Here is a 22,695-nt window from a genome sequence, read left to right on the forward strand (position 1 = left end):
AATCTTTAGCATCATAAGCGGAAACTTCATGGATTTTTCAAGGGAATTTTGTGACAGTCAGATAAACTGCCCATGAGTATCTCAAGCTTCTCTTCCCTTCCCTGCAGAGGAGGTCAGGTGTGTAACTTCAGACCCTCTCATCCTCCTTGCAAAATGAATGATACTGCCCCTTCATTGTAATAACAACTAGGAAAAAACCTGCGTACATCAATCCAGAAATTCTTTCCCTCTGAAACAGAATCTACCACACAGTGCAGAGCAGCAAACAGCACACCCTTTATGAGCATTCAAGTGAGCAGCTGGATTCTAAGATCAGTAAATAATTCATTTTATTTCAGCTGACTAGCCAGGTGCTTCAGATCTTTCCTGACACTGATGGATGGTCTCCTCTACTAGTCCATCCTGTGTCAGTCAGAAGCAGAGATTTCACTTGCCCCCTGTGGCAAGTTCTTCTAAGTGGTAAGTGTCTGTGTGTGGCATTTACCCAGCAGCCCTGCTGATTCCACAGAAAACTACCTGTCCACTCCGAGTTAGTGGTACATAAGAGCATGCAGCAGAGAGTCGGCATCCCAGAGCTCTGCAGTGCCATTACAAGTACACATCTTCTGGTGGGGTAGTAGAGGCCAGTGTTCCCATTTTACCCTTTGCCATTTGTTTCTGAGAAAGTCAGAGGATGGGGGACTCAAACTTTTGTCCATAAAACCCCAAGTTAAACCCATTTTTCACCAGACTATGATTGAAAAAAATCATTGATTTCTATTAATAAAACCTTTGGCAGAGATCTGATCTATTAAAATAATATTAATAAAAATAATGATAATTTTAAAAGTTATCATTAGCTGCTTATGTGCCAGGCAGTGTGCTGATCACTTTCTTTAAATGTGTTGTTTCCTGTAAATTGTAACATGATTATTAAATAGGTGCTGGGATGTAAGGGGGTAAGTAGTGAAGCTGGGATCAGAATCCAAGACTTTCTGAGACTGTTCAGCACCTAACTACTATATTAGCCCTTAAACACAAATCATCTTCTATAGTTCTATAGCAATTTATAGTATATGAAGAACTTTCACCTCTGTTATTTACTCTGCACAGCCCATTGTTGTTTTTCCCTTTTGATGACTGAAAACACTGAGGTTTAGAGAAGTTAATTAGGTGATGTGATATATATAAAGCATTTAGTGTTTACTTAGTGCTTAATAAATACTTGAATAAATATTAATTCCTTTTCCCTCCTCCTCAACCATCAGGATGTATGGTGGGATATCCAGTCCCAGGAGCAGAACTTGGACTTTAAACTCAGTCCCATACTTTCCATCGTGCCACAGGTGCCTTAGCCATTAATAACTTGCCTCCACAAAGGAAGTGATTGCTTCTAGTTGGCCAGTTCAAAAATTCTGTACATCTATTTATCCTTATGTCTTTGTCCAAAGCTCATTTTACTGACTTGGGCAGGTCAGCCTGGTTTTCCAGACACTTTCTCAGGCTGAGAAGTACTTTGGTATTGTGCCATGTGTACTAACTTATGCCCTATCATTTGTCAATATAGTCTCTCTCATTGTCACTGAAAGGATATGTTACTGAATACATAATATACCATGAACTCCATCTGTGTCATAATTGCATATGTAACTTAATATAATTCTGTATAGGATATATTCTGAAAGTATACATTAGAAAATGAACTCTACCAAAAGGTTCCATAGTTACCACCGTTATCTCTTTACTGAAACAATCTAATATGTATAATCATAATACCTGTGGTTATGGTAATTACTTATCAAAAGTATCAAATACAACATCACATATTTTATCTTAGAGAAGGCAGAGAAGTTTCATTACATAAACTGACTCCAATCAAGTTGTCATGGCTACCCAGAGCATCATGTCGAGACAGAATTGCAAACTGCATCTGAAGGCAGCATTAAAAAAATCTGTAATTAATTAAAAATGTCTTCCCTAGGCCTGGGCGTGAGGAGAGGCAGCACATTTACCATCTATTGTCTTCTCTGCCTTATCTTTGCAGTTGTCATTTAACTAGTCAATAACTACAAGCAAGCACTTGAGGGAAGACTTTATTACAGCATTATTTTTTAATATACAGTATGCAAAGTTAAGAAACATCAACAATATAAGACTGACTTAGTAAAAGCAAGTAAGGACTATATTACTTCTCAGACTCTCTGACACTGTATGAATAAAATACTTGCACCTGTTATTTTAACAATGGGGTACCTATAGAATATAGTTCATGTAATTATATAATCTAGAAATGCATGTTGTTTGGAAGTAAATTGATATTCCTTCCACCTTTCCATTTAATTTTCTTATTGAATAATAAGGAAGTAATCTTCTCCATTCAGAGACACAAAATGATCATGAGGAGACATGCATCACACTTAACTTGAAAATCCCTAGGTCCATTCAGTAATTTGAGATTGGCAATTCCGGTATGAAATGATTTTTGTCCCTATTGTGACAACACATTCGGAAACAAAACTTTGGAATACAGTTTAACAAATACTAATGAAATTATCAGTTAGCAGGACAAATATTTACTATCAGGTCTGCCTGTAGAAAATTGCTTTACATATTAATGCTTAATGTAGTGATCGGGTTGAAGGAGTATCCCCTGGCTGGAAATGTCAAACTCTAGGTGCTTTTTTTTTTTTTACCTGCATGCCTCCTCCTAATTCCCTACTCCCAGAGTCACCCTTTTGAAAATTCCTGCCTAGTGATCCCAGGTTAGTAATGACATGGTGTCAAATTCCTTGGGTGGCTGGGAAAAATAAAAAGTTGGGAACCACTGGTATAATGGAATTAATGGAAGTACGATATGTGTGAGTCCATCCAAGTTTCTGGATTCTTTTTATCGCTTTTTCATCCTTGGCACTTGAGCTCCAGCAGTGTGCTAGGACCTGAACATGGGGAAGATCTGGTTTTTTCTACACTTTACAAACAGCATTATGAATTCTCTTAGGAGACAGCATTCTGCTTCCTAACTGGCATTGTAAGCCCACCTGAGGCATCCATTTACTGAGATCATACTAACTGCCTCACTACCTCCATATACCTGCCTTTTCTATAGAAGAGAACTTAGACCTCACTCAAAGGCAAGTATTTCTGAAATTGTAACAGTCACAGCTCACACATAATGAGCCTCCTATGTTATGCCGAGCTCTGTGTTGAATGCTGTTTTACATTTTTTTTAAAGATTTATTTATTTATTTATCCCCCCTTCATGGCTTGCTTGCTGTCTACTCTCTGTGTCCATTCGCTGCACGTTCTTCTGTGACTACTTGTCTCTCTTTATTGCGTCATCTTGATGCACCAGCTCTCCACGGGTGCAGGCTGCCAGCTCTCTGCAGGCACGGACCAGCTTGCCTTCACAAGGAGGCCCTGGGATGTGAACCTAGGGCCTCCCATATGGTAGATGGGAGCCCAGTGAACTGAGCCACAGCCGCTTCCCATGCTTTACATTCACGATCTCATTCGTGTTCAAGCCACCCCTTAGTTTGCATTCCACAGATGACATTCTAGTCAGGTACACTCAGACTTGTCACCAAGTCTATTACTGCTCACACTTTGGAATTGGCAAGTTTTAGCTATAGTTCCCTAACAGTTTCAGATCGTTAGTCCCTTGAATGGAACCAGTGGTCCTGGGGCCCAATACCCTACTTGATCTCAAGAAAGTAAGACTTCACTGGGTTTCATTTTACTTGTGACCCCAAATATGATTTTGTCATCTATTTTAGGTCCCGAGGATGTTGCTGGAAACAGTGTTTTGTACACTATAGTTCATTTGATCAGTGTGTGAAGACAGCTATTATATAAACTTATAAATATATAACAAAGCAGGAGAGCTGGTCTGTTTAAGTTCTGACCCGATAGTGAGGGAATATGAATTATGGTCACAGATCTGTCATTAATGGGTGACATTAAACAAGTCCTGTCCTAACCCTGAGACTCAGTTTCTTCATATGGAGAATGAAAGCCCCAGACTAGGTGATCTCTGAGGTCTCATTAAGCCTGAACAGCCTTTGTGTCTGATCCTGTGTGTAAATTCAGACAAGTTTCGAAGCTCTGTGGATGCTATCGATTGGCTGCATATATTCAGCAAAATCCACTCTGGCAAAGAGTTGTTCAGTGGCACTCTCAAGGGCTTTTCCAGGCTTTCTTAGGATCTAGGTAACCTGAAGACAAGAGGATTGTAGAATTGTGTAAAAAGCTACTCCAGGATTTTGCAACAGTGGTGCTTTTGTAATCTTAGATTCAGAATTGTAGGAAATTGATGAATGAGCTGCAGCTCATGCTGTCGAAACAAATAAACAGTAACCCAGGAAATACACCGAGGCATGGAATGTTAAATGCCCTAATTTTTGCTAAAGTCATGTTTTAGCTTCCTAGAGGGGTATTCTAAGTATGCCTTAGGGAAGGATGCCTGTTTTAAGAGTGGAACAGCCTCCTCTGAGATAATAGGAAACAGCTGGATGTGTCAGAACATTCGGTAGACTTAGATAGACCTGGGCTTCAACCCCAGCTGTACAATTTGTTCACTTGATTCATCCTGAGCAAGTACATCATTTCACCTTTCTGAGTTCATTTTTAATAGTAATTTTAGTAACCATCAATTGAGCTCTTATAATGTACTTATGCATTGTGCTCATTTTTATGTGTTTACACCATTGCATCCTCAAGACACTCCAAGAGTTGGTACTGTTGTTACCCCTAGTTTGCAAGGGAGGAAACTTAGACTCACAAAAGAGAAAGTAACTTTGCCAAGGATGACACCAATGGGAATGTGCTGGCAAAATCAAGATCTCCAAAGTAATGGCCTAGAGATCTTGTAAGATGGGGGTTCCCTAGCACAAATGTTACCACACACCTGGTATGAGAACATTCCTTCTGATGTTGAATTAAACTCTTTGAGGTTGCAGGGAAGAGTGTACTTGATGACACTTGGTGATGGGTGGTTATTCCAAGTATACATGGAAGTAAGGGCATTGGTCTCCCCAGCTAAGCGATTGTCTGGATCCTCATGCTTCTACGATTGGTGTGTAGATCAGGTCCCAGGGAGAATTCTCCTAACCTCCCAGGCTTGGACTGGGCAGTTCTCCTGTTCACATCCCCCTCTTGTAGCATTCTGAACTCCCCAGTCCTGACCCTCATCACTGGGTCTGTTTTGAACCACTGTATTACATCCCTTAGCACAACTTAATGATAATAATAATCATTAGAATTAGTAGTGGAAAGCAGATGTGGCTCAAGCAATTGAGCTTCCACCTACCACATGGGAGGTCCCTGGTTCAGTTCCCAGTGCCTCCGAAAGAAGACAACGAGCTGGCGCAACAGGCAGACACGGCAAGCTGACACAACAAGATAACACAAAAAGAGACAGAAGAAAAAACATGATGAGAGACACAACAAAGCAGGGAACAGAGGTTCCCAGTGCCTCCTAAAGAAGAAGAGCAAGACAGCGAACTGACGCATCGGGCAGGCATGGCAAGCTGATGCAACATGATGATGCGGCAAGAAGCACAAGAAGAAAAACATAATGAGAGACATAACAAAGCAGGGAAGGGAGGTGGCTCAAGCAATTACACACCTCCCTCTCACATTGGAGGTCCCGGGTTCTGTTCCCGGTGCCTCCTAAAAAGAAACAAGGAAGACAAGGGGGTGGGGAGAAATAAATAAATCTTTAAAAAAAAAAAATTAGTAGTAATAGTCACTAGCCATATATTAGGCACTATTCCAAACACTTTACAGATGTTGTTTCACTTAATCATTACAACAACCCCTGAGATATATACTATTATCATCTTTATTTTATAGCAGCTTGTCCAGAATCACATAGCTAGGCAGTAGCAGCTAAGATCTGAATTCAGTACTCTGACTCCAACACCCCATCTCCCTCTACTATCGCCATTAAAAAGAAAATGGACTGATAATGCCTTCCTAGTAGAGGTTTTGTAAGTTCTTAATAAACCACTGCACACAAAAGGGCCCTGTGTTAGCAGATGATATACAGTGCTAATTTCCTTCTATGGAAATTTTTTAGTAAGTTAAAATAGACAAGGGTCTCCTTGTGATAACTCTAAAGCCTTGGACAAATAGATTCCCCAGAGAGTTATATATACATTAGAATTGCATTTTTGCTTATTTTTGAGCTGCCTTGTTAAGGAAGGATTTATATGCTGGCATTGATATAACGCAGCAATCAGGCAGTGTTTTCTGCCTTTGTCATTTGGTGTGATAGTTTGCTTCCAGTGAAGTTTGACTCACTGTAGCTGGAAGCTGTCAGAAGTGGGAACATGAAAAGGTCATAATGGATGGCTGTGGATAACTGATTAGGGGAGGAGAGCAGGTAAAGTAGACAAGTGACCTCCCTTGTGTCTGAGGGAAGGGGCTGACTCTGGCCATTCTATAACAGCCCCATGCCCTCTTCTTTCTCACCTGCAGGCTAGAGCCTGCTAGGCACCATTTTTGAGAGCGGCACCAAATGGGGTATAAAGCAATTCATGGGAGCCCTTCTCAGTAGTTCAGCCCCTTGGGCACTTAAGAACACTAGTTGGCCATATTCTTCAATCTTAGGGTCACTTTTCATGATTATCTACAGAATTTAATATATTCCCTTACCCGTGTTTGAAATTTGGGTAAGGGTACTAAATTCTGAAGTAGAAACCCAAAAAAAATCAGCTGTTGAGTGATGTTTGTTTTTATTTTGGGGGAGATTTTTGTTTGTTTTGGAAAAACACAGAAAAGCCCAAGGAAGACTATAATCCCACTAACCAGAGTTGACTGTTAATACTATAACAAGTTTGGGACATATCCTTTCTGTCCCTTTTCTATGAATATTTTTTCCATAATTGAATCTTGTCCTTTTTACAGTATACAATTTACAGTATTTTGTCAAAAGAATATTTCCCAGCCAAAAAAGCTTCTTATGTATAATTTTTTAATGGTTTTGTTATATTCCATCATAAATGAATTAACTAGTCCTCTATTTTTGGCCATTTAAGTTGGAGAATTTCCCTAAATATTTGTTTTGTAGGGCTGCTGTAACAAATTACCACAAACTGGGTGACTTAAAACAACAAATTTTTTTCTCCCACGGTTCTAGAAGTCCGAAATCAAGGTGTTGGCAGGACCATGCTGCTGCCAGACCCTTTAGGGGAGAATCCTTCTTTGGAAGATCCTTCCACCTTCTGGTAGCCCCAGGCTTTTCTTTGCTTGTGGCTGTATAGCTCCAATCCCTGCTGTGTCTTCATATGGCTGTCTTTCCTCTGTGTCCAATTCAGTATGTACTCATCTTAACTTGATTACATCTGCAAAAACCATATTTCCAAATAAGGTCACCTTTATAGGAACTGGGAGATAGAACTTCAACCTATCTTTTTTAGGGGACGGGTGGGTGGAAGTCATAATTCAATCCATAATGCCTTGTTTTCTTGATAATAAATTCATCATTTGAATTACTTAAAAGTAGTATACAATGCTTTAAAGAGTGTCTCTGTCTTTAGTAACTCTACATACAAACTTTAACCAACAAAATCAAAACCGTACTCGGTGCTCAGAAATAAGAACATTGGGAAGTAGATGTGGCTTAAGTGATAGAGCTTCTGCCTACCATATGCGAGGAGCTGGGGTCGATTCCTGGGGCCCCATGGTGAAAAAGAAGAGAAATCGTGCCCACATGGCAAGCCAGTGCCCGCATGAGTGCCCATGTGGTGAGCCAGTGCCCACGTGCGTGCCTGCACGAGTCACCACGAGTACCCACGTAGTGACCCAGTGCCCCACACAAGTGAGTCATGCAGCAAGATGATGACGCATGCAAAGAGAGACAAGGGGAGAGTCAAGGTGAAGCGCAGCAGAAACCAGGAACTGAGGTGGTGCAATTGAGAGGGAATCTCTCTCCCCATCAGAGATCTCCAGGATTGAATTCTAGAGAAGAGAAAATGAGAAGATAACACAACAAAAAAACAGCAGGGTGGGGAGAGGGGAAGAGGGGGAAATAAATAAATCTTTTAAAGAGATCAAAGTCAAATGAATTCTTTAAAAAAAAAAGTAAAAAAAATAGGAACACTGGTTGGATTTTATGTTCTAATTTGCCATAAATAAACAAAAATAGTTGTGTACATTTATTTGCTCATTTGAACAGTTTTTTCTTCCTTGGTGAAACAGAGAGGTGACTAAAGAAGGCTGTTGATGGAGTTCTTATATCTTTTTTTTTTTTTAAGATTTATTTATTTATTCGCCCACCCATTGTTTGCTCTCTTGTGTCCATTCGCAATGTGTTCTTCTGTGTCCACTGGCATTCTTGGCAGCACCAGGAATCTGTGTCTTTTTTTGTTGTGTCATCTTGCTGCATCAGCTCTCCGTGTGTGCCACACCACTCCTGGGAGGCATGGGGCAGTTCTCCTTGTATGGCACACTCCTTGTGTGTGGTAATCCCCTATGCAGGGGACACCCCTGCATGGCATGGCACTCCTTGTACTTGGCAGCACTGCACGTGGGCCAGCTTACCACACGGGTCAGGAGGCCCTGGACCTCCCCTACGGTAGGCGGATGCTCTATCAGTTGAGCCACATCTGCGTCCCCTTTATTATATCATCTTGACTCAAATGGATAAGGCCATGGGGAGCAGTGGAAAGAACCAAGACTTGGGTACTAGACTGCTCTGGTTTGGAAAAATAGCTTCTCCACTTAAAAGCTCCCTGACCTTGGACAAGCAACTTTACCTTTCCTGGTGTGTTATATAAAGCCTTTAGCACAGTTCATATAGAAAATGTAGTAACTGAGAAGACAAATTCTGGAAGCTGGGTTCAAATTCTAGTTTTGCCACTTAACTAGACTTGTGATTTTGGGCGAGTTACTTAACCTCCCTGTGTTTGTTTCCTCATCTGTAAAATAGGCATAAACATAGTAATCAACTTTATAAGGTTGTGCAGTTTGAACTAATATACACAAAGAATTTCTAACCATACTGGTACATAGTTCAGATCAGTAATATTATTGTAGAAATGATATCTATAATTGGCATTATAACTGTTGGACCTGAGGAGAAGGCTACAACAAGTGTTTCCTGGTGCCTGAGCCTTCTGAAGCAGGAACAGCAGCGAGCCTCCTAGGAGTTCATGGTTTCTCTATTCCTGGGCATTAGCCTTGGAGAAAATGATCAACATCATCATGGTACATGCATTCAGCAATCCTCTTATTTCTGTGCACCATCACAGGGAGATGCCCTTAACTGTTAGTAAATGACAGGTTAGTTATAGCCACCACTGCTTTACATCCCTAAGGAGAGTCTCACGAGTCTGGCTTCCACAACTCCTCCCCCTCTCCCTCATTCCCCATAGCCTATCATTTGCTCAGTCCTAGTACTTTTGCCTTTAACATACTAAATCCTCTCCACCACCACCCCCTTCCTATTCTTCCCTCTTCCCCCTTCACCTCTGGCCTGGACTCTAGCACCAACCTTCTAACTGGTCCCCCCTCCACCCAGCTGTGTTCTTCTTCCAACCTAGAAAGAGACCTTTTACTCTCAGGCCAGGGATGGGGAGTTCTCTGCGTCCAATCTCTTCAGCAATAGAAGGGGATGGGGGGTGAGGTTTGCCTCCGCTCAGGAAGATGGACTTCGATTGTGGACTGCCTTAGGCTGCTTGTCAACAAGAGTCAGTAGAGTCCTCTGAGGCCACATGCTCTACTTTAAGAAACTAAGACTCACACGCATACCAAATAGGGTGAGATTATTTAATGTACAGGAGGATTTTTCCCATCAGAAGATTCCCCCCCAGGTTCCTTTAAATAGTGACTCCTCTAGGCAGGAGAGTGTTTTACAGATCATTAACTACTTGACTGAAAACCTGAAGGGCGAGAGAAACTTAAAATGAAAGTATTGGGAGCCCTTGCCAATTGCAGATCAATCCAAAATGAAGATAAAGTATCTGAAACTAGAAGTCAGTAGGAAAATGTGATTTGATTCAGAAGAAAAATCTGAATTACACACCACTTTTTGGAACACACCAGTTATTTAAATGGTGTTTCACCTGCCTGCCCCTTCCCATCCTCCAGTCTCTCCACCTCCCCATCTTGAGCCTAATGCATTCATCTCTCACACCTTCATCCCCAAACCTCAGACTTGGGGTTCCCATCTAAAGAGTGACCACACAATAACCCCAGGAAAAGGTATCATTGGGAAAGTGTTCTTGCAGCGTTGCAGAGCTTAAGCGATGGATACAGAGATACAGCCCATAATGGATGAACTATGCAGTAACAATTTACAGATAAAAATAATAGAAGTTAAAGTGTATTTTACATGATAAAAGAAAGATGAAAGAGGATGAGAGTCTGTTACATCTGAGATGGTTACAAAAGTCCTGCTTTGTGAAGTAGGCTCTGTTGAAAAGATTGATGCAATGGGGAGTGACCTTGGCTTGGAGCAGGAGCTGGTGATGTATGTATGAGCATCCCTCTGCTAAATGGACCCAGATTTGTAGCACTAATATACATGGGAGCCCAGAACCAAACTCAGTGCAGCAATAAATCAACAGCCACTTTGGGTGTCATTTCTGGTTTATATTCCACTATTGTTCTATCACTTTAATTCATGTCACTATCATCTTTTCATCTGGAACAGTTTTATATAATTTTCCAGTGGAGTTACCTGACAAATCCTATCAAATTAACAAGGTACATTAACAATATTGACTGACTACAGCTTCAAGAGTTGCAGGGCTGTAGAACAAAATTTTAAAACCGTGTCTCTCTGGTGATGATTTTTCCCTTCGCTTTCTGAGAAAAGAACATGGGGCAGGGTTTATTTCCACATAAGAGATATGCACATTTATTTTGCTGTGCTCGTTTTGACTTTTATAAATGCCAAAATAAGAAGCAGAAGAAGGGGAAAAAAAATAATCGCTTGCTACCAACAACCATGGCTTAAGTACTTTTCTTTCAGAGAACTGCAGAAATGCCCATATCTTAAAAAATTAATGACCAAATTGGAAAGAAAAGTGTATCTGGGTGCTTATAATCTATTTTAAGTGAAATGTAATAAAATTTGTCTCCTGATACATACTAACCCTCCTGAAATTATCTAGACCTGCACGTCCAGAGTCAATTGGATTTATGACATTATGCCTAATTGAAATATGATGTACCTGAAGTATGTCTAATGACAAATTTCAGCATTCAATTAATAAAAAATACTGATTTTGTTCATCTTTACCAAAGACCACACTGTAATGACCAGGGTTAAGCAAACATTGCTACATTGTCTCCTCTGAAGACAATAGGAGGCCCTACTATACTCTGTACACAATTTTCTGCCTGTGTTTAACTGTAATTTGGGATTTGTTTATTCATAAAATAAAATAGAAATGAATGGAGTGCATAGCAGACTTAAGATTCTGTTTGGGGTTTTTTGTTTTTGTTTTTGTTTTTTTTAATTTTAAATTTGCTGTCAGGATATAGTTGTATTTTATTTTGTTTTGTTTTGTTTTTTTAAATCTGCATTTGTCTTACTAAGTGTCCTCAAAATACATTCGGAAATTTCAGGGTGTTACAAACATCCATAGGGTGAAATGTTAACTTTGAATGTCTTTTTTTTTTGCAATATGTACATTTTATTATTTTGGTTATTTCTTGTATCATTACTTAATTTTTGCTGTTTTTCACTTTGACCCTGACCTTTAAACTATGGCCTGAAAATGTAATTCCTTTTAAAGTTCCATATGGGCCTCTCTCTAGAAGGCATATTGAAGGTTTTTGTGTTATTTCATAAACAGATTCCTCAGTTTTCAGCAGGAGAGAGAAAAAGAGAGCATCTAGCCTAGATCATGCCTGTCGGGCTAAGTATATACTCCTCTGTAATAGCGGGAGAGCAATAGCCTAGTATTCCCACAGTTCTCCTAGGACACCTTCTCTTCTTGCCATTACCTTTGCTCTCCTAACACCTTTACTCCCAGTTACTATACAGTATGTTATATCTTTCACAGCTCTGAAAATGAAGCCTTAAGTGTCAGTACTTAACATTCTGGATTCCTGTTAAAAAGCAATTGTTTATAAAGCTTACATTCAGGGCTTAATCTCTCCCTCAGCAGAGGAGAAGTGACCCCCACTGAGAAAAGAACATGGGGCAGGATTTATTTCCACAGTCTGAAGACTTGAACTTGGAAGGTTTTATATAAAGGACCGTTGTGGTCCTCATGCATCTTCCTTTAAGTATAGCTTGGATAATTATTTAATGCAGGAAAGGAGTAAATTCTTTTTTTCCTATTTTAGCATGTAAGATTGTTCCAGATCAAAAAATCTTCCTTGGTAAGTTAGCTGTTTATACATAAGTAATACCTATGACTTATACCTGAGATTTATCCATTCAACCTAAATCTTCTAAAAAGAAAAGAAAAAAAAACCACTGATCAAAAAAATTTTAATGAAGTTTATATCATTTATTTCATTATAATATAGAGATAATATTGAATGAACAGTATTTAGGTAAATTGTATTGTATATATATTACATCAAGGAAAGAATAATGCTTAACACTTTTCAAATATATTTTTTTGATTGTTTCCCCCCTAATTCACCCACCCAGGAAACCAAACTGTACAACTTCTGTGTGCCATTTGGAGTCTTTCTATGTTTGTCTTAAGAAACCTATAGCATTCTCCAGAGCCCTAAGAGAGAGCTCTTGTTCATCTAACTTAGGATTTTTATAAAACAGGTCAAATGATTACACTGAAATCACTTACACCTTCTACTTCTTGTGGCTTCTTTTTTGTCCTCCCCTTGGCCTTACAGGTATCTCTGGAGACAAGGTAGAGATAGACCCTGTTACGAATCAGAAAGCCAGCACTAAGTTTTGGATTAAGCAGAAACCCATCTCAATCGATTCTGACCTGCTCTGTGCCTGTGACCTTGCTGAAGAAAAAAGCCCCAGTGAGTAGTCTCTGTTATTTATGTCTCCTTTCTCTCTTCCCCACTTCCTCTCTGTGTGCTGGGTGCCAGGAGAATATATTGCCATGGTGTTCTTTTTTTCCTTGCGTCTGTTTAATTCATTACCAGAAATTTCTTTTAATCAACTGGGATTGTATTATGGTGCCCAGAGCCTTATATGAGTCTCCATCCTGTTCAGTCTTGATGGCAGCAGAGAGCCTCTCATCCCTCACTTTTGACCTCAGCAGTTCCACCCTGGGGACTTTGGGTTAGGGGGCAAATTCCTACTGGGATCTTGCACTCACCAAGGCCATCGTTTCTCTTTGTGCTCCCTTCGCCTTCCCATTTGGTGTACTTGACCAGTCAGTTCCTTCCATGCCAGATCGAGGGTTGGGAGATTTTCCATGACAGCCAAAGACTAGATTTAGATATCCGTCTTGCAGGAAGTATCAACACCACCTAGATTATTGGCAGCTGCATGACCTACCAGCTCATAATTAAACTCCTGCCTGATCATACAGAAGAGATCACTGCTGGGTTGGCATTCTATCAAAATAGATACAGTCTGGTTATATGTTTTGGCATATGATATTTTTGCAGTTAAGTAATTGAGTTTAGCATTTACATTAATCATTTTTAGGACTCCTGTCCTATCAGGAGACAGAAAGGACATAGATCACACTGCAGTTCCTCCATGGAAGAAAACATTTAAACTGGATTCATTCGTTGCATTGAGAAGGCTCTAAGGCAGTGGTTTTCAAACTGGTGATATCAGCATTATCGTCAGAGCCTATTTAAAATGCAGTTACCTGAGGCTCATTTCAGTAGATACTCATTCAGTAACTTGGGATAAGCCATAAGTGTCTAATTTTTGTTAATCCTCTATGTTCCATTGTCTACTAAATTTGAGAATAAATGTTTTAAGGATTACATACTCAAAGGGAACAATAAGAAATATAGAGGCCAGCAAGTGTTTATAATGTGGTTGCATCTTTGAGATAATATTATTATCCACTGATATAGTGGATAATAATAATTATCAGTGGATAATTATTGATAATGCTATTATCCACTGATAATAGCATGGGCACAGATTGGGCACAACCTACATTGCCTCATTTATGGGTAGGTGTTTAATTTGTGTGTGTGTGTGTGTGTCAAATCCAGCTATGCTAAGCTATTTATTCTCCTCCTTTAAACTCATTAGCCTACGGCTTGGCAGAAAGGGAGAGCTTAGTGGTGCAGTGAGGGGAAAGGAGTAAAGTCATCCTCACCCCATTTTTTCAACATTCCTGTCTTCCCAATGAGGCCTTAAACTCTGCAAGATGGCTGCTGGAAGAAGTAGGTGAGAAAATTGCCTGCTGCTCTGGGGTCCCTGCCCCAAGGCTGACAGATTCCTTCTGACTTTGGATAAACGTCTTCTTCCTAAGCCCTCTCACTCCAGCTTGTTGGCCAATAAAGATGTCATTGTCTGGCATCTTTCTTCCCAAGAACTCAGGATGCTTTGAAAAGTAATATATTATAAATTTTCCATGTCTCTGAGAAATGAAAGGAAATCACTTACTCATTGCATAGAGGAAGAAGCTGTAGTGGAAAGGTCAGAGAAAGAACTAGAAACAGGATTCAAGTTTCTTTTACACACACACCAAGACTCACAATGTGCCAAAGAGGGCTATGATTCACGCACTGAATGGTGACGGATGTAACACACCCAGCCCCAATAGGGAACAAAGGGAAGATTTACTGCTACCCATGTCCCAGTGCCCACTTGGTATTAGTCTGTCAAGGAGTAATTATTACACATCTGTGTGAGTGAGACCAGTTTGTGGTACTGGGAAGATAGTTGCAAATAGAACAGATATGGGCCTCATCATTTCAGTGTTCGTAATCCAGCAAGAGAGTCTTTTATTTTCCTATAAATAAGGAATGGTTTCTTGTTGTTTTTTTAATTCACGTAGAAGTTTCTTCCTCTCTCGCTGTGGTTCCAGAGATGTAGAAATTGTGACACTTCTGTGAACAAAGAGGCTCACTGCCCCCAGGGAAACACTTCCTAAGTTCCTATCACCCACCTGCTTTTTCAAACCATTTTCCTCAGTTCTAAGGTTCGCAGAGGAACCTCAGAGGCCTCGTGTGTGTGTGTGTGTGTGTATACAGAGACCTAAGCATAAGGTTCTCCTACTTCAACAACAACAACAACAAAGAAGTCTGTTTTTTTTCTTCTCTGTTTTGGGATTCTGCATTTAAAGGATTTTACTGCTTTAAAAAAGTTAGAAAGTTCCAGGTTTACAGAATAAAATTCAAATTTAGCATAGCCACAGAGATTGAGAGCCAGTTGACTCTCACTTCATGTCCCATAATCTCTCATCCCATAATTTCATCACTGTGAACAACTCATGTACAAACACACCTTGTATTTGTGCCTCTGCTATTCCCACTGCCTGGAATGCCCTACCCTCCCTGACCCTCCTTATGGACATCTCTACCTAACCACTCCCAGCCCACTCATTTTTCAAGATCCAGCTTCCGTGTCAGCCTTTCTCTGTAACTTTGCCCCAGGAGTTTGTGCACAGCTGTGGTAAAGCACTTCACACACTGTGCTGTGTTTATGTGCTAGAGGTCTGCCCTCCCCCACGACACCCTGTCTCCGTGCTGAATCAATTGACCCAGGGATGGGTCTCTGTATCCCCAATCCATAGTACATTGTCTTGTACAGTGTTGTCCTTAATGAATGCTTGTTGACTTGAAATTGAATTTATTAAGACCAGAATTTAGAAATCAAAAGTTATTCAGCATAATTTATGTTGTAAGGGACCCAAACAAAGATGTATTAAATGAATTGGCTTGCATGTTGTGTTGTTTGTTTTTTAAATGATTTCCAGTATCTTAATCAAATTAATTCAGTGTCTTTATCGAAAAGTTCATCTTGAAACCATCATCAGACTATAGAATTAATCTACAAGGCTGCTTTTTAAAATTTTTTTTTTAAGAATTAATGTAGCCCTTTTTATCTTTTGTGTCTGTTGAACCTTAGGAAAAAAGTTATTTTAACAGCACTAAAGAAATGAAAGTCACTATATTTCATAAGTTTAGCCCGCGATTTTTATCAGTATAGTGATGTATGTTTGTAGCTGAGTTTACATCAAAAATTATTCTTGGGGCCTTCTTGAATGAATTATGGCAAAGAGACACAGTCTAGAAGTAGATAAGGTTTCTGATTTCTGCAATATATTTCCTTTTTCATGTTTTTATCTCTCATAACACAAGTGTCTTGGTGAAGAACGGAATGTGTGACCAACTAGAATAATTTAGTTGTAAAAACAGAGCAGTCTTTTTTACAAAAAGGCATTAAGTGTTGGGAGGATAATGAAGTTGTCCCCAGTCTTACTTGAAACATGTTTGTCATAATTCTGAAGAGAAAAGAAATGGTTTTTAAAACCTTCAAACAAGGTCAGTTTGCAATATTTATTCTGAAAGCCACTGTCAAACCATTAATTTGGTCTTTGTAAGTAATACAACCCAAACTTAATTGATGCTTTATCCAAAAAGTGTGTGAATAGCTGATTTAGCAGAGGGATTGAGCATTAGAACGCTGGCAGTGAAACCCATAATTGCATATATTGTGGAATCAGAAAGAGCCAGACTCTGCAGCCGTACTTCATAAATAGCAGTTCTGTGGCTCTCTTTCCTTTACCCCTAACTTCTCCCTCTTAGGCCATGTTTCAGAGGGGAGATTTATTACTCTATCCCTGTGAGTGTTTAAGGACCTGAAACTTAATGGCTAAATAGATCGTACCTTTAAAAATAAATTGTACAAATAAATATGGACCCTTAAGAGAGTTATTTATTTGAGAAATTCTTTCTATCATAGACACTGAGAAATTAAGAATAAATTCTGTCTTTCTAGATTAAAAAAAAAAAACAAACCTGCATGCTGCTATTATTTAAATCAGTTATTTTCCAGTCTGGTTTTGCCACTTGTTAGGATATCTTTTGCTATATTGAATATTGTCACAAGTCTCTAAAAGATGAATTAATTTCAGTTCATTTTAAGTGAACAAAGATATGTAGAACACGTAGGAGAGGAGAATGAATTCTATATCAGAAACTACCATGGTTAAATTGTCTCAGAGAAAGAATTTTCCATCCTTGTACACGTGCAGACAAACTTTGATTGCAGTGACTTTTTTTTGGTGAGTGCTAACCGTGAATTTCAACACTAAAACAAAAGCAAGGACCTTTCTATAAAACTAGCACCTATTAGGTACTCTCAACCTGTAAATAAAATACCAAGTTCAATCATGCCAGATCTGGTTTCAGCAAAAGAAGATTGTGCAGGTTTAGAATTCTTAAAGGAAGCATCCCATCATTAAGAAATAAGATTTAAAAACGTAATAAAGTACTTGTAGTCTTTGTAGCTGAAAAGAACTCTGTATCTCAATTAAGTATAGATAATATAAAATCTTAAGGAAACAACATAATAGACGTAACCTGATTATGCTCTCTTGCAATAGTATAATTTAAAGGAAATCTGATTCTGTTAATGCTGGTTATGTTGGTGGCAGGGGAAGGGCAAGGTGTTTGTTTTGGGGTTTTATTCAAAACATATTGGGGTATAAGATAGGAAGTCTTTGGGATTATAAATTGATCACAGCTACAGGAAACCATTAAACCCTAGTGAATAGAACCTCCTGGATATTTGAGATGACCTTCAGTTAAGGCTATGAGTTAAATTAGTTGGGCTTGTTGGTGACCTCCTGCTTAAATGAATGTTTCTTTTCATAAGTACTTGACAAGATCTGTAAAGTAGTGTATTTAATTTACTAATTAAATTAAAGCTACTGAATAATGATTTGTCCACATTGATTTGGCTTAAATAGAAAAGATCAGCATTGTTGTGATCTTCAGCAACCTTAATGGCCAAGCCAGTTAGACACAAAGGCCTCTTGTGTTTTATAGGTCAGAAGTACATAGGTAAGCCCAGGCTGTAATTGAATTGCCTGCACTGCACCCTGCAGTCGCAGATTTCCTTTGCCTTCCCTTTCTATTGTTGCACTGGGGCTTAAGAGAATGTTAACGTGGTAATAGGCACAGGGCCTTCCCCATTATACGTCTTGCTATCGAGCGGTTCTGCATGACTAGTTAAAGAAGATGGCAAGAAGATTAATGAAAGCAAGGCTAATACAGAAGGGGGTACTTTTGCAAGACTTCTACCAAGGAGATATTAGAGCTGAACCAGAGCTTGGCTTTTTCTTTATCCTGTGACCTTTGAACCTGCCTTACTGTTGAGAGCTGCCAGTGAAGTTGACATTTTGATTGATGTTGGTACACGAGTCAGTCTTTCCCATTGAATTCCACATCTGCACGAAAATAGCTTTTCCAGCAGAATTCATACTGGCTAGAAGTGATAGCCAAATTGATGGCTGAAATGCTTTTATGTAGTTTTCATTTAAACCTACAAGTATTTGATGGTTTAATTCAGGTTCTAGTTTCCGTAGATTATATGCATTTGTTTATATGTTCTTAATGGCTTCATCAACCCACAGTGAAAGGCCAGTATTAAAAGTGTTCAAAGGTTTGCAAACAAGCCTGTAAGCAGGCTTTATGTGGGAGTAAAAGCAGTCATCAAACAAACCTTCACCATCTTTTAAAAAGAAAAATCAGTCTGAGGGCGCAAGGAAACAGACTTTCATATTTGTGTAAATAAAGCAAAGTATCTGACTGTTTGGGGATAACTATGGATAAGGAAGTCCAAAACCTTGCCTCTGCACTCCTCCTGAGTCTTATCATTCCCCCAGCTTAGAGGTTCTCTTGATCTACCCAGGTGCTAGACTCCCTAACCTTGTCCTTAGGACACTAGCACTCCTTCTGAAAGGGATTGTTATAGGCTACTTGTAAGACATACAAGATACAAAACTCTTCACGTGTTCAACTCCCTGTCCCTTGTTTTTACGCTTGCTGTCTGCTCTCTGTGTCTGTTCATTGTTTACTCTCTGTGTCTATTCAACTTCTTTTTAGGAGGCACCAGGAACTGAACCTGGGGCCTCCCATGTGGAAGGGAGGCACCTAATCATTTGAGCCACCTCCACTCCCTTTGCTAGCTTATTACCTTAGTTTTGGAGCTGCTGGCCTCTAGTGTGTCTGTGTGTGTGTGCATGAATCTGTGTGTGTATCCCCCACCCTCTCCCAATAAGGGACTCAGATTTTGTTACTAAAATCAACTTTGGCATTCCCCAGCCCATATATTGGATCTTTTAACTACCTGATTTCTTTTCTCCCTGTTTGACAGTTCTAGTGGAGAAAACACACACACAAACAGATGTGACAAGCTTTCCAGTTCCTAAAGGAGGAGGTACCCAGAAATTTTGTCAGAGCAAGGATTTTGTCATATTTTTAGATTATCATGAGAATGTGTGAAAGGAGAGTGAGTCACCACTAGTTTGAAGAGCTACTATCTCGAGATGGCTGGGTGGGTGGGTGTCCATCACCATGCTGGCATGCGCTAGGCCCAGTAAGTAAGTATAAATTTATTTACTTGAATAGACCTATGCCCAGGAGGGTTCTTTCAACTCCCAGGAAATCCAGGCACTCCACACATTAGATAGGTGAGCTTTGTTGTGTTTTTGTTCTCTGACAAGGACTTATTTCATAAGTTCCAGATCAAATACGGTAAGTACTGCCTGATTACAGAACACAACTGACTCTAACATTAAATGCCCCAGTTATTGAATTGCCTTTTCGTAAGAGTACTCTGGAGCACAATCAGGAGCAGGCAGTGCCTCATCCTTTTAACAGCTATGTTTCCTAGCCCTATTAAAAGGGGTCTTCATCTATTCTGTCAAAGGGAGTCTGCTGGGTTTTTTTTAGTTTAATTACACTATCCAATTAAAACTCCTTGCTGCATTTGGATGCGCCTCTCCTTGGGCCTGAGTGGATATGACATTTACAAGGCTCGCCTTTCAAGCAGACAATAGTGTGATTGATGAGGTGCACATTCAGTGAAGAAGGCGAGTGCCTGTGGAAGTGCTGCTTAGTGCATTTTGATTTATTTATCATCTCCTTCCAAAACAAGGGAGCTGCTATGGAGACAGGTTTAGGCAACCAGGGAACCACCTCAATTTTTCCAAATGTGTGGGAGGGAAGGACCTTCAGTGAATGTGCCACAGGATAAAAAAGTAGCAAAATGCTATAAGCATGGGGCCAGTTTGCATCATTTAAAGCCAGGCTTCATTCTTAGTTTTCTGACCCAGTTTGGTTTCCAGTAATCTCGAGCCTTGATCTTTTAAATAGGCCATCACTGTAGTTCAGGGACAGTTTGCTGTGGCTGAATAACATTGGCCAGACCCTGAGAACTCAGCCAGTGGGAGCCCACCCAGCTTCCGTCCCATTGACTGACCTTGTCATCATTAGCTGACACCTGACCTTTGCTCTAGGCCTGCCTGTTTATGCTTCCAACCATAACGACCAGAAATCCAGCAGCTTCTACCCAGGGGCTATAGTCAGTTCAGTGACTCTTTCTAACTCTGCCTTGAACATGTAAAAGTGCTTCTGGAATTCGGAATTGGACAAGAACAAGGGTGAGTTTTTAGCAAAGAGATGTGGTGGCACAGTGGAGAACTTCTCAGGGTTATAGTGACAAGGCAAACATAATATCTTGTTCTTAAACTAATATTGCTGTTTATCCCAAGCCTATGATCAATGGACAAGTGTGCTTATCTTTGTAGTTCCTGGAAAAGAAATCTTTTGGTAGAGCTTGTGGTCTCTGTAAGGATCAACACTATGAATTTAAAAGCCAAGAGATTTCCACTCTGAGCCCCAGACAAATGGTAAAAAGAGCACACCTCCCATACTTATTATAAGGTGCCCACAGTTGCTCATCAAGGCTATTGGGAGCATGTTTGCTAACTACATAATGTGTAAGAATGTCTGTGTTTATGAGGAAAACTGGCTAGATCTAAGGTAGTTGGCGGGTTTTGTTTTTACATTCACAGAAAACTTCCTTCATTTTTCCTTAGGACTTATTAATATAAGAAAGAATTGGTTTGTATTGGTTAGAGTATGATGTATGTGAAGGTAGGAAACATTTTGGGGTGTCAACATTTTTTCTCCTGGGAGAAGCCTTCTTCTAGTTGTTAAGTTTTCACTTAATTGTTGACTTGGGCCTTATGCACCTGTGGTGTTTGAAGCTGTATGTACACCAGCAAAACATGTTCTTAAATTTAATCCTTTCCTGTGGGTATGAACCCCATTGTAAGTAGGACCTTTAAATGTGGCTGCTTCAGTTAAGGTATGGTCCACCTCAATCAGTATGGCTCCCAATCCTATTACTGGAATTTTTATAAGACAATGAAATTCAGACAAAAAGAGAGAAAGCCATGAAAGCAAGAAGCTGAAATCAACAAAACCTGGAAGAGAAGAAAGAGAACAGCAGATACCACCATGTGCCTTGCCATGTGACAGGAACCAAGGATTGCTGGCAGCTGGTCTTCAGGAAGAAAATATAATGCCTTGATTTGGACATTTTCCCAGCCTCAAAACCATGAGCAAATAAATTCTCATTATTTAACCCAACCCATTTCATGATATTTGCTTTGAGCAGCTTAGGAAACTAAAACAGCACCCATACTAACAAAACAATCATCTAGATATAATGAAAACTGTACATACAATTGCATTTTCCTAGATTTTGATTACTGTTTCCTTGAATTCTATCTTTCTTGATTTTAACATCAGAAGTGATCTTAATTGCAAGAGAAAGGGAAAAAACAGGACTGTTCCCTACTGAAAAACTATGAAAGTTTTCTCAACTGGCTGAACGATAGGAAAAAAGTGCTTCCCTTTCTTCCTGCCAGTTGTGTTTTCATTATAAATAAATGGGGTACATAGGTTTTAAGTTATTCTCATAGACCTGGAAAAGTAAGCCATACTTTCCTTAATGTCAAAATATGTATTGTTTACCATTCTCCCACAGGCATCTTCCATGAGACAAGCTCTTCTATCATAAACAACTAGAAAACAGGACAAAATATAAGAAACTGTTTTCTTACATTTGGACAACTGGCAGTGTAGGACTGTGATCCCTGAGAGAAGGGAAACAAATGAGGTAAAACCTTCTATTACCTTAGCTTTCCTATTAGCGGAACTTTTCAGACTGCAGCCAGGGAAGGATAATCCAAGGAGATCACAGCAGTCTCACTGAGCTGCGGAGGCAAAAATAGGAGTTAGAAGAGGCTGAGGCAACTGGAATTTGCTGAGCAGATTATAGAGAGAAGAAAGCTATACTGAGAAAGCTCCAGAAATTTTTATGGGGTCCTTGAATGACTATGTACTATGCTGTGCATACCTAGGTCAAGATGGTACAAGTCTAGACAAGAAGAAACTACTGGGTAGCTATAAACTAGAGTTCTAGCTAATAGAGATTCCAGAAAGGCCATACATTAGGAATAGGGCTAAATTAGCCCTATGTTATAGACTAATCTAGTCCTTTCCTAACAAAGCTGTAAAAGCAGTCTTGAATCAAACTGTTCTGCAAGTAAATTAATTGTAGTGAGTACTAAGCCCACTATACTCTAAAGGGAGACAACAAAATGCAGAACTCAATATTGTAACATTTATAGTGTATAGCATTCAATCAAAAATTACTAGACATGCAAAGAAGCAGGAAAATGTATCTAAAACGCAGTCAAAGGAGAGAGAAATAAATAAAAATAAATCTTTTAAAAAAAAAAAAAGGGAAACGGACTTTAGCCCAGTGGTTAGGGCGTC

At 39.6% G+C, this 22,695-nt stretch overlaps 1 protein-coding gene across 8 annotated transcripts in view; it reads left to right on the plus strand.

The window, feature by feature from the left end:
* The window catches only part of MAPKAP1 (MAPK associated protein 1), a 304,477-nt gene that overhangs the window by 262,244 nt on the left and 19,538 nt on the right, over nt 1-22,695 (plus strand). For all 8 annotated transcript variants that reach the window (XR_011649456.1, XM_004463399.5, XM_004463397.5 and 5 more), the window contains one exon: nt 12,799-12,936. Coding sequence is in view for 7 of the 8 variants with exons in the window: in XM_004463399.5 (XP_004463456.1) it covers nt 12,799-12,936 (138 nt within the window). In the remaining variant the exon portion in view is untranslated. The remainder of the gene's footprint in view (nt 1-12,798; nt 12,937-22,695) is intronic.

Source organism: Dasypus novemcinctus, chromosome 8 (genome assembly GCF_030445035.2).
Source record: "Dasypus novemcinctus isolate mDasNov1 chromosome 8, mDasNov1.1.hap2, whole genome shotgun sequence".
Lineage (NCBI taxonomy): Eukaryota > Metazoa > Chordata > Mammalia > Cingulata > Dasypodidae > Dasypus > Dasypus novemcinctus.